The 13,489-nt window shown below is 33.8% G+C and overlaps 1 protein-coding gene across 2 annotated transcripts in view; it reads left to right on the forward strand.

Annotated features, from left to right (window-relative positions):
• LOC144842633 (run domain Beclin-1-interacting and cysteine-rich domain-containing protein-like) overlaps nucleotides 1-13,489 on the forward strand; it is a 93,186-nt gene that overhangs the window by 58,378 nt on the left and 21,319 nt on the right. For both annotated transcript variants that reach the window (XM_078699112.1, XM_078699113.1), the window contains 3 exons: nucleotides 1,997-2,107; nucleotides 6,924-7,093; nucleotides 11,786-11,866. In XM_078699112.1, the coding sequence (XP_078555238.1) occupies nucleotides 1,997-2,107; nucleotides 6,924-7,093; nucleotides 11,786-11,866 (362 nt within the window). The remainder of the gene's footprint in view (nucleotides 1-1,996; nucleotides 2,108-6,923; nucleotides 7,094-11,785; nucleotides 11,867-13,489) is intronic.

Here is a 13,489-nt window from a genome sequence, read left to right on the forward strand (position 1 = left end):
GTTAACCGTTGAATACAATACACATGAGACACGGATGAATGCGTTCGTTTCGTTGCTATAATGTTTATCAAACGCATTCGGTTCTGAAATACGACGGCGAGAAATTCAACTTTAAACTTCAATTTTTATCACTTTCTGAAAGAATTTAGCTTTGAAATTTGCAATATACCCTTAATAATCAATTCCAAACAGGTGGCTGCTCTCTGGTGGTAGGATTTATTGCTCTAGTAGGTATCTGGTGGTATCTGGTGGTGTTTAGAAGGACCCACAGCCCAGGGTTTCTTCCTATTTTTTATACATACTAAGATAACCCATAAAGCTAGCTGAAAAAGCTTATTTCCAATAGGGTCCTGATTTGAAATTTTAAAAAAAGGTTCATAATAATGCACACATCATCATGTAGAGTTTAAAAAACTTATTACCATGAGTATTTTCTTGTGTGTATAGGCATGTGAAAACTCTGTTTTCAAGAAATCTAAAAAATATAGACCCCATAAATCTCTCAATATTACGTTATATAGTGCCAGAGGCATAGGCTAGTTGCTGTCTGTGGGTGCGAAAAAATGTGGGCCGATCTGTAAGAAAATTTTGAAAAATAAAGCTTCTAAGTCCCGGAAATTGGAAATTACTGGCCTAGGTTGCTCTGAAAAAAAAAACTTCCTCCAATAGTCCTCAATTCATACCATTCAACAACAATGCATTTATCATCAACCTAAACATTCATTCATCACGAAGTCAAATCTGTGGTCGTCAAGTCAAACGATTCATCGCAAAATCATTCATCATGAACACAAAACGTTCATCGCGAAATCAAACCCTTCACGTGAAGTCAAATTGTTTATCGCTAGACCAATCATGGTGAAACCAAACCAATCATCATGAAGCTAGCTGTTTCCAAACCCTTCATCTCCAAGTCGTTCATCCCCAACTCGTTCATCCCCAACTCGTTCATCCCCAACTCGTTCATCCCCAAGTCAGTTTAGCTAACTCGAACCCCATAATTTGGCGTACTCGTACCCATTATTATTGTTGTTGTATGTGAATGTCTTGTCAAATTGAATTTTTGGAAGGGTCTATAATGATCAGTTTCGGCTGAACGGGCCATCCTCGTAAAATAATGTTAAAATAAATAAAATATAATTTGTTGTCTTACTCGTACCCATTGGCTTGCGGCATGATGTATGGGGTGCGATCACATTTTCGTTGTTTATATAGATTTTACGTGATAGGAGCTAGATTATTTTACCGTGTGAATATTTTATATACAGGTCTCGGAGATGTCAATCAAAATTTTGTAATCACCATTTAATCATTCAATTAGGCATATACTGTTAAGATTATTATGAAACCAATATTATCCAGTTAATGCTTGCTGTACAAGAAAGACAACCTTAAATCGTAAAGCAAATGAAGATATGTACTGTGAGACAGAGGAGATATACCACAATGTACCGTTACCATCTTTATGAAGAATTGTTTGATTCATCTGACAGTGATTATAATTACTAATTATCATTGGATAAATACAAATGTTCCTGTTTTATGGGATAATGGATTTTCTAGTTTGAAAATGTACCATTACAGCAAGTAGAAATAGTTTGCCTAACAATTTTTATATCTTCAGAATGATTTCTGTGACTTCATTTCTATTGTTTAGAGCAAATTCATAATATTAAATCGTTTTGGTGGAAACTTGACAGTTTCGCTGTCCTGCTCGGACAGCTTCTTCAGAAGAAATGACAAATATGTCATTAAACAGATTGAACATAAATTAATCATAAAATGATATGATGATGATAGAATGAAAAAACAATTTTCTGGCAATACTTGCTTTGCAGTATTAAATGGAGGCTGACACCCCCCCCCCCTGGTGCATAAAAAAATGTATTATAAAATTTTCATGAACTGCAACATTACGTACTGAACTAAATGGTGTGATCTATTTACGCATATACAATCTTTGATGAAACAAGTTATGTCTTCTTTTACTTTATAGAACATTTTGATAGTAGCAGTGCCTCATCAGAAGAACTGACTGAGAAAAGTAGCAATTTAGAATCTATGACAACAAGTGGACTATCAGGCTCAATGGCATCACTGTATTCAGGTAACAAGGAAGTTGTAGTCTGTGTGATTTTTTCCTCTATTTAGTGTCAAGCAGTCCGATTAGGTCTGTGTAAAGGAGTGTTTGCAGGTGCAAATGATGGGAACTTATGATTTGGAAATTACAGTTATATACAAATATGGATCTGCCACTGGTCACATTAAATTTGCTTTTATCCGAGATGGGCTTCTTTTCGAAAGATGACTTGAGGTTTTACAGTATATTTTTTGATCTATTTTTATTATATAATAATATTGTTTGTGTACATTTTCCCAGTTCTTTGTTTGTATGGCCCAAGTGAAAATTGTCTTGAGAAACTCAAAATTGTATATTGTTCATAATAAACATTAAATGGGATTTACAGTTTTTTAAACTATTACTGTCGAGTTTACCATTTACCGAGTGAGTTCTCTTTGATTGGTTTTGAGTTATTGTAACCATTGATCATATAGTGGCAGTTATAAAAAATACAGACGCCCATATTCTTAAACCGAACTTTAGTCGTAGTACGAGCTAAAACTTTTTTTCATTTTAATTCTTAAACCGAAGAACTAATACAATATAATAATTACCGTCACAGTCGTAAGCCTGATCTGTGTGAAAGAGTCCACTATATAACGCCTGCTTACGCAGCGAAGCAAGGATAATTCGGGACATTTTGCTTGATTGAGAAAGACTGTGTCAATTATTATTTTATGCATCGTAAATAAAAACCAATAAAACTAAACGACGGACACAAAACAACATCAGAAAACATGTGCACGCATGGTATGTTTTCAATTTTTTAATTCTTTTTAAAGTCTGTTACAGATATTTCAATTTTTTTCATTACCACTTTGTTTTCTTCATGTGTGCATTTACTTTACACCGCCGTTCCGCAACCTATGGGTTGAGAAAAAAAAAGATTCACGAAAATTGTTTCAATTGGGAATCGACGTATTTGACGCATAGTTCGTTGTTAATATATAAGTGGGGAATCCCTTTTAGGACGTGGATTTAACAACCTACCAAATGGTTCTACGACGCTATTTTTCTGTAGTTTGCAAAGGAGTGTGTAACTTGACTGAAAAACTGTGAACTCAGTGGGAACTTTTACAATAAACATTAGAACATTAGAAAGAACAATATAAACAGGTCCATCCCAAATTACACTCATAGCGATGTTGTTCAGGCCCTAGCCAGGGGAAATCTTTATGGTTCGGGAGAACCCCTTGACGTTAGCATTGAACGCAAATGTCGAGCCAATGGCGAGCTCGCTAATATTAGAGACGTGTCATTTCCGGCCAACTAGAGGTGCCATTTATCATGATTTTTATGTGCGAGAGTACCATTTCCAGCCATCTAGGGGTGTCAAAATTCGCCACAGTAAGCTCAAATACGCAATGTTCCTTTAATCAAAATCCTTTAACAAAACTGACAATTGCCCTTCACCTTCCACAGATCTAACCATTAAAGTCTGTCACAGATATTTAAATTTTTCACACTTTGTTTCTTTGTGTGTATATTTACTTTACACCATGGACAGATCTAAACACCTGTTGATGACATCATTTTTTTTTTAAGTCTGTCACAGACATTTCAATTTTTTTGCAACACTTCTTCGTTTCTTTGTGTGTGCATTTACTTTACAACACAGACAATCAAACAATAATCATATCACCATTTTTTAAATCAGCAACTATTTCCTCTAATTCTAAGAAAGATGTACCATCTTCTATCACATAGTCTACTTTAAATTCATCCTCTACCATATCTACAATATTGCCATCCCACAACTTATCGTGATCGTTCCATAGGCATAGATTGTTCCATAGGTGTTGGATTTTTTTTCCAATCAGAATGTGATGTGATGTGATGTAATAATTTGATGTATTTGATTAGATTGATTGGTTGATACATTACTTAAGTTTATTAGTGTTTATAAGTTTATTGTTGTTGAACTTCTTCCCTGCAGATGAAAAGCAGAAGAGAGTTGGGTCTGCTTTCTGTGATAGAAATTGTTTTCGGATGTTAAGTTTTTAAGGCAACTAAACATTTTATGGCGGTGTTAAGTCTTCCGTATAGATTTAGCAAAAGAATCGAGTGGGTGCATTGCTCAATGGAATTCGTTCAGTTCCTTGTTTTCCTTTGCTTGTCTAAGTTGAGCATTGACAACTTTGTTTGCTACACATCTATCTGTCATAGTGTTAGCTACGTTGTTTATTACACTGTTTTTTCCTTCATCGAGTGGCTCAATTAAGTGATTTACCACTTTAACATATGCATCTGCTGTTCCAGACGCCATTTCTCCAATGCCTAGTGTATATATTTGGTCGGCATCACTAATTTGTGCGTCAGCAAAATGTTTTTTTTTTAAATGTACCATCATAGTATAGTGTGGTGTTTTCCTTTGAACTTAAAACACTCTTCACATGTAATCGTGAAAGTTCCTGCATTTCACGCAACAATCTCAGACAGCTGCCTGACCTTACAACCAGTCATGTTTACAATGTGACGGATAACTGGAGCAATATTAGCTGCCGTCACTTCATGTTAAAAACAGAAGTAAACCACTTCTCTGATTTTTGGATTGAACGTTTTTCCATCATCCTTTTTTTGTATACGTTCACCAAGAGAACTTTGATCTTTCGCATCATTTTCCAACTGCTTTTTTTACCATCAAGAGCTGTTCTGCTACTTGCTTGACTTGGTTGGATGATCTGTTATTTTGTGTTCTATAAAACCTTTGGGAGGTTCTGTTTTGCCGTTTAACGTCTCAGTTCGCTGTGTACATCATTCACATCTGCATTTGTTTTAAAAAAATTTGATTTCTTTTTTTCATTCTTTCTTCTATTTAAGCTTTATTTGCTTTTCCTTTCGTTTCAGTGCAAAGTTGAACCATTTTATGTTAGCTTTCTTTAATTTTGAAGCAAGATTTTCATTTTCAGATTTAACATCATCCAATTTTTTCCCCCATTTCCTCTCCCGATTTTCGCATCGCTACAATTTCTTCTCAAAGTTGTTGGCTTTTCACGTTTAACAATGAACATTCTTTACATTTTTTTTTTCAGTTTCTTTTTTAATTAGTTGTTGTGAAAGGTCAAATCTTCTTCCCATAAATTTTGTTAACTTGTTTTCTTTTGGACGTTTCTTATAAGATTTGTCAGTCCATATATATATTTGAAACGATAGGATGAGGAAATCTGTGAGAATGCGAAACATATTTGAACAGAGGTCGGCATTTTAAGAGATCAATTAAAAAAACATGCCCATTTAGAGTAGGTAGGCTTGCAATTCCATTTGGATTTCATAGCTTAGTGGAGGTTGGTGAGTATACAGTAGGTCCAGGGGTTATGAGGTATCAAAATAATTGGAATTGTACTGAGAAGGTTTTAAACTAATTTTGAAACCCTGCCCTGGGCTGGGTATAATTGGTAGTGTGTTACTGTTATAATAATGAAAAGCATGTTTATTTACAATCGTATATAAATTACATTATTTTCTTCGCGGCAAGTCCAACTACATCACGTCAGAGCAACAACGGGAGATGCGGAAATTACGCATGCGATGGGTTGTTTAGGGGGCCTAGCGCTTTCTGTTCACGCTATGAAGTGCATGGTTTGTCGCTATCATACTTTGTCGCTATCATACTTTGTTGGAGGCCTAGAAAATATGAAAGTTACCATACCACCATGGTTCCTACAAACATTTTGTAGTTTTTGGTTGTTGTTAATCAAAAGTACTTCATTGTTAAATTAATACTGATCTTGTTCTAATAATGAACAATTAAAATTATATTTCATGTATAGTCCTGATGCGTAAAAAGTTTTGTTGTAACAAAATGGAAAGTGATATTAATACACAAAATTTTATCATTGGACAATTAGCCTTATTTACACAGACGTGTGAAACTCGACTAAAAGCCTGACTTCATTAAATCGAACTTGAATAGCTTAAATTGGCACTTTTTGAACGTCTCAGTTCGAACTGCGACTAAAGTCTGGTTTAAAGGCCAGGTGCGGGCAAAAAAATTCTATTGATCATACATTCCAATAATTATCGATCTATAGTTTCCCCTATGTTTCATAATTTTTGGGATTTTCTTTGTGTTACACGAGCTTGTTGAAAATAAGCACTTTCTTATCAGTGGGGGGATAGTTCAAATTACACAGTAAAATCTCTATTCTTTTGTACACAAATTTTATAAATAGAGAGGCATTTTAAAAAGCTATGAAAACTAAACGTTGTGGTAAAAAATGTTATCAGATGACTAAATATAGGTAATATAACTTGAATTTTACATTTCTGGTATTTTTATTCAACTTCAGATTTTTATTTTCATGTTATAGCAAAAATTATCCACCGTATATCCACCATCTTTTTTCACCTTCTAGGGAGTCACCAGACATGTTATTACATTAGGTTAACTACCTAACTACTGAAAAAAAGTCTTCTTGGTTTTTATAGCAGAATTTTGCCAAATTTTGTATTTGACCATATTAAGGAAAATTCATGTTTTTTTGTCTTGATTTCTGTTACAAATATTTGATTTATGTACAATTAACCAGATATTATATTTAAAATTCATGCCTGTACCTGAGCTTTAAGAATATGGGCGAGAGACTTGACATTCAATAGCTAAAAAATACAACACTTTATTGGGTTTTCCAACACAACCTGATTTCACAACACAAGTCTCTCCTCCTTAACCCACAAGGTCTCTCCCTGAACGCCCTCTATAGTAGAGTGACATTAACTTATAAGGTTACATTATTACTGATTATACTGAACCACAAATACAAAGCCTAGAATTACGGTGTTAATGTGTTTTTATGTGCAGATGCTGATGTACGTAGAGGTGTTGTGGCTGCTACATACGTCTTGCCAATTCTCCCATCTGTTACAGCAGAATCTGTTGCCCTCTCATTGCTTAAGAAGTTTTCTGAGAAGCATCTTCCAGCGGCTTCAGACCTTCAATGGATGGTTACAGAAAATGATGCACCACAAGCTGTAATTATAACTTGTTTTTCTTGTTTTCAAAATATATACATATAAGGGTCCGCTTTTCTGAAAATCAAAATATACAGTATTTTGTATTGGCAGCAGAAAAGGGTACACAATTACGGTATAAATTTATAAATACCGTATTTTATCCACAAATTTGGTATTTTTGCAAGCACCATTTCTGCTGCCAAAAATATACCGTATTTATACGGTATTTAGAAAATACCGTATTATATATAGTAGCAGCAGAAACAGGCCCTAAAAGGTCTTGGGGAAAACTTCTTAGTCAGGCAGCATTTGTCATTTACTTTATGCGATTTGGCCAAGTTTGATTTTTCACTTTCACTAGGACTTGTTATTTCTATTTGTTTTTTCTTCTAAGCATAGTAAACTTTTAGCACAGAAAGCTGCATTTTATGTAGAGACCCTGATTGGATTTTAACATACATTTACAAAAATTAAGAAATATTCATTATATGAGTGTCATTTACTGCAAAATGTTCCATTAGGACAAATAGAAATATGCATGTTACGAAATTTCCTTCTGGCATGCTTGTAAAGGTAAACTTTAGTGCTCTGCTTGCGCTCTTTCCCATCGAATCCACAAGCTCCACCAACAACCGATTTAAAAGAACATGAAATCTCCATGTTGTTTGTAATCAGACAATAATTGGTTATCCGCAAGGTATTACCACCCCCTTTTTTTTTTCATCTTCCATCTTCTTTATTCTTCTTTCTTTCCACGATTTTTGTGCACAGCTTATCTCAAAAGCATATCATTTTGTAACTTTACCAGAATTTTTACCTTTATCTGAAGATGTCGTAATAAGGTTTTCGTTAGTGCCATATTATATATGCTAATTAGTAATTAATTAGTACAAATTTTAGGATTTTATCAAATTTTTTGAAACTTTAGTAAGTTATTGTCCAGGTGCTAGTTAACGTAACTGTAAAATATTAAGTTTAAATGGTAATATAAAGAATCATGTAATTATCAACCAATTTAAATTTTGCCCATTATATCTAAACTTCTTGAACTGCTGTTTTTGATCAGCTTTACCCATTTATTGACCTTTTAATCTATGAACAACAATCTCAGGTTTCCGACCTAATTTCTCTACCACATCAGCTTTATTAAACATTACTGAGGACTGGATTGATGCAATTGAAAGCAGTTGTGCTCGCTATTGATATGCTATTATGCTATTGAAGTCTATGGGTTTAGTGTTACTACTATAGCTGCTATTTCTGCTATAGCTTAGAAAGCAGTTGTGGTTGCTACTGATATGCTATTATGCTATTGAAGTCTATGGGTTTGGTATTACTGCTATAGCTGCTATTTCTGCTATAGCTTAGAAAGCAGTTGTGGTTAATACTTATATCCTAATATGCTATCGAAGTTTATGGGTTCAGTGTTACTGCTTGGTTGTATGTGCATGGTTATATGCATTGATTTAAATAAAGATGATTGATTTTTAAAAGATATATTGATTGATTGATTTTGTCAGAATCTTTTTTATAATATATGAAAGATAGGAACTTGGCAACGCAAAATACAATAGCCGGTATCACTGCACATCGAGCCATATACTACTTACTTGTTACTTGTTTGCATAGCTATCCCCATTATTGGGGACATTTCGCCGTCATTGACATTATGTTGACATAGCACAACAATGAGAGACATTAATTTTGATGAGAAGGTCATGGAACACTAATTATTTTAAAACTAAAAACCTGAGACCTGTAACCCTAGGTACTTGAATAAAACAATCCGATCAAAGATCCCTCCTCGTATATGTCATAAACCCACCCTTCTTACATAATAATAAAGACATTAATTTTTCTTTAGATTTCATTATAAATCATAATTATCACTAAGAAATAAAATTGAACAAACAATACAGATATAGCAAAATTTTTTTTTTGTTTCGTTTGCCAAGGTGAGACTCGATCTCGGTACCTTGAATGCTATAGACGAGATCACAGACAACCGAGCCATATACACACCTGAATGAAAGTTGAAGAAAGATTCCTCTGTGTATTTACTATGCAGTAACCACTTTATATAATATAATATAAACATTTAATCTGTAACTCTGACAGAGTGTTCTAGATGGCATATAATAAATAAATGCCGATTCAAAATAAGCAGGCCTTCGAGTTGTTAATGAAGGCTTGTCTGACCATTCCAACATTATCGAGAACTTGTTTGAATAATGTGTTCGTATTTCTACCACGTTTCGAGCATTTGTCATCTTGGAAGAATATCTTTTTCGTCATCCGATCATTATCGGATCTAATCAGATGTGCAGCATAATTTCTGGGTTTTGATGAATGTAGATAAATCACATGTCTTAAATATATTGTGAATGTCGATGTTAGTGTAATACAGTTTATAACATTCATCATCTAAAGTGTTTTTTCGCCGATAACCATTACGGATCATTTGTCGTAAAAATGTACACCAGGTCAAAATCAAGTTTATTTGATTGTGCAGACGTTAAAACCTAGTTTTGACAATTGAATGTCAATCGACTTCGAATATAAGCTAGTAGGAAAATCAAACGAATTTGGAGAAGAATATTCCCAGTTTCCTGTGGTATTCTGGTCATGGACGATTTGAGAGCCAAGATAGCGAAAAAATTTCGGTGTTTTTGATAGGTTTTCCATCAAGGGATATAACACTCTTGGGATAAACATCTTCTCCATATGTGAATTTATGATTGGTAGTCATGGTTTCTGTTTTAGTCGCATTTATTTTCAGTTTGAATTGTTTGAAAATGGAATCGATCAGGGAGAGTGATGATTCACTTTGGTGCAGATAGATTATTACACACCGCAATGAATCATAATTTTTTACTATGATGATATCTTTAAAATATGTTTTAAATGATGCACTGTCAAAGTATATACTTTAATATATGAACATTTTAAAGAAGAAGGTTAATGTTAAGTTTGTTTTTTCGGTCCAAGAAAATGTCATAGTTTGTTTGATTGTCGAAATTAAAAATGTTTTATTTAATATGCAATTTTTCTTTTAATTTCATAATAAATCATACATATGATACATACACTTTAAAGGTCCATTTATACTATAGCAGATATAGCAGATAATGATCGACGATAAATAAATAAACATACATTTTTCTTACATAAAACAAAATAAATTGGAAAAGTTTTTGTTTTAGAACTATAGGATAATCATTTATGCTGTCATTAATAAAAATAATATTTTTTAAATCCGATCAAATGACGTCATGATCAATAAAAACAATAACATCATTGTATTACCACGATATTATTGATCTTACTGATCATAACGTCATTTGATTGGACGTGTGGAAATGTAATTTTCATCAAAGACAGCATATATGGTTATCCTATAGTTCTAGGATGAAAACTTTTTAGATTTCCTTTGTTTTATGTATGAAAAATGCATATTTATCTATTTATCGTCCTAGTGTAAATGGGCCTTAAAGCCCCCTTCCCTACGTTTTTTAGATCTAATTTAAGATCACAAACTATATTTAATGTAAAAATAATACTATATGGTCCTATTGCGATAACTTTTTTCGTCTTTAAACGGTTAAAAATGTGAAAAATAAGTCGATTCTAATAATTATAGCGGCCCGCTATAAATCCCAAAATGCATTGCGTGCGGATTGATATTTTTGTTTTTCACTTGTAATTCGCCCACTTTTCGATTGATCGTGAGGCCAAAACAAATGGAAGACTCCTAACTTTTCAGCGAAAATACCGGGTTTTCCCCAATTTGTATCAACGGAGTCTGGCAAAAATAGAAAGACAATTAATGCAGCAACTATACAACGTCAGGCTAGGTATATAGCTAGCGTACGATGTTTGTACGTTACCGATGTTTACCAGCTAGGCCTACAAAACTAAGCCTAGCTAGGCTAGGCCTAAGACCGTCCACGAGAGGTCGATCGCCGCGAGCTACTTAGGTAGTGCATTGTTTCTCACTTTTTATCATAATTTACCATAAAACATACATTTAAGACAGGAATGACATGGTTTAATGTTTTTAAAGTGATATATATGTATTATTTTCCAAAAAACGTCAAAAATTGCAGGGAAGGGGTCTTTAAGCAAAAAAAAAGAAAAATAGGGTCACCATTCTGACGATCTATATTAATTAAAAAATTTAGCATATTTTCACCATTTTGTTAACTTACACCTGCATAGCCTATCACGTTTGACATGCTCGTATAACATGGTTTCAATTTGAAAAAGTGAATAAAATATGATGAAATTGTTAAAGAAAGGTTGTAAAACAGAAATCAGGCAAAAAGAGTGCACATTACCATTTAACGCTTAAAATTGCCTGAAACATACTCTAATTTCATAGAAAATATAATTTTAAAAATGTTGACAAATTTAAGCACACGTACGCATGCGTTATATGCGCTACCATATGATAAAATATGACCTGAAATTTATGATTACCAAATTCGGTTTAATTATAATATGAAGATATGATTACAAACGTGACCGCATAATTTTTGATTGCGTACCATGAAAAGATAATCAAATCGATTCCTGGCCATAAGGAATATACTCTGAAAAATTGATGTACCTAGATGAAATTGATCTCAAGATAATTGACGGACAAATAATGCTAAGGAAAGAATATATAAATAAAGATTAATTACTGTTATGTGTATATTTTTTTCACAGCTTCTTCCACTTCCCAAGTCTGTGCCAATATCTCCTGATCAAACAGAAAATTTCAACATGTCTTCTTTAAGCAGTAAAAGTGTAAGGTTCTTGAAATGTTTGTTTCATCTATTTTTATTATTTTGTTAAATCTAATGTGAATTGTATCAAATACTCAGTACCATATAAGAATACTGGAATAGAAGTATGGAATGTTTTGGAACTGAAACATGAAAATTCAATGAAATGTTTGTATTAAAGTGATATATCCTTTTTACTATATTACCATTAAAGAGATCCATAAAATAATTTAAAAGGCATACAAATATTAAATGTTAAACAGACTTTGGCTGTAGTCAGGTTCCTCATGTATGAACGGTTCAAAATGGCGTCCAAATGGCCTTATTTCCATAACCCTTTGGTCTATTGACAAGGTATTGGTATCAAAATACTCAGAATATATATATTTATATTCGCTGTAATAGAACATTTTTACTAAAGGCAACCGGAAATGCTATTTTTCTGTACTTTTGACCCTTGGCCTTGACTCGTATTGTATCTTAACAAGGCCAACAGCCATTAAGTCGTGTGCTACAATGCATAGTGATACCGGACCGACAGACAGACAGACCGACAGACAGACCGACCGACCAACCCACCGACCGACATAGTGAACTATAGAGTCGCGTCCACGCAACTAAAAAGACAATGAATACAGACTTGGGGCAAGTCTAGTTTCAAACCTTCTAGGCTTTTGTGATTGGAACCATTTAAAACAAGGCCAACAGCCATTAAGTCGCATGCTACAATGCATAGTGATACCGGACCGACAGACAGACCGACAGACAGACCGACCGATCGACCGACATAGTGAACTATACTGACCGAAATTACTGAACATGTTTAAAAATGTTGAAATGTTTAAAAACATTTATATTTTTTTAATTTACACGTGCGTAGCCTGTCACTTTTGACGTGCCCGTATAACGTAATTTTGAGTTGAAAAGTAAGTCAAGAAAACAGAAATCGGGCAAAAAAAGTGCGCAATAACATTTAACGCGCAGTGCGCGCGCAAAAACCTGTGCACTCATGGCAATTTTGTAAACGCTTAAAATTGCCTGAAACGTACTCTTTTTTCATCGAAAATAAATTTTGAAAATTTTAAGCGCGCGTACGCATGCGTTACATGCGCTACGCACGTAATTGTATTGCCATATGATGATTCATGCCCTGAATTTATAGTACCAAATTTTATTTAATTGTGATTCATGGTTGTGAAGATATGATTACAAACGTGATTTCGTTAAATCGTGCGTAGACCGCATAATTTTTTATTGCGCACCGTGAAAACATAACCACATCGATTCCTGGCCATAAGGAATATTCTGTGAAAAATTGACTTAGCTAGATTAAACTGATATCAAGATAAGGTCAGAAAGCGATAAAACGCATAGTGATACCGGACCGACCGACAGACAGACAGACAGACAGACCAACCGACCAACATAGTGAACTATAGAGTCGCATCCACGCGACTAAAAATGGTCTCAAATTGCTCAGACCTATTTTATTGTAATGCATTATTTTGTTAAAAAATGTCCGGAAGCAAAGTTATTGACCTTTGACATAGAGAATAGCTTACAAGGATTTGCATTCAGTTGTCTCCATAACCCTTCTGTCTATTGACAAGATATTTGTATCGAAATACTCGAAATATATATATTT

The sequence above is a fragment of the Antedon bifida genome, chromosome 5 (genome assembly GCF_963402885.1).
Source record: "Antedon bifida chromosome 5, ecAntBifi1.1, whole genome shotgun sequence".
Taxonomy (NCBI): Eukaryota; Metazoa; Echinodermata; class Crinoidea; order Comatulida; family Antedonidae; genus Antedon; species Antedon bifida.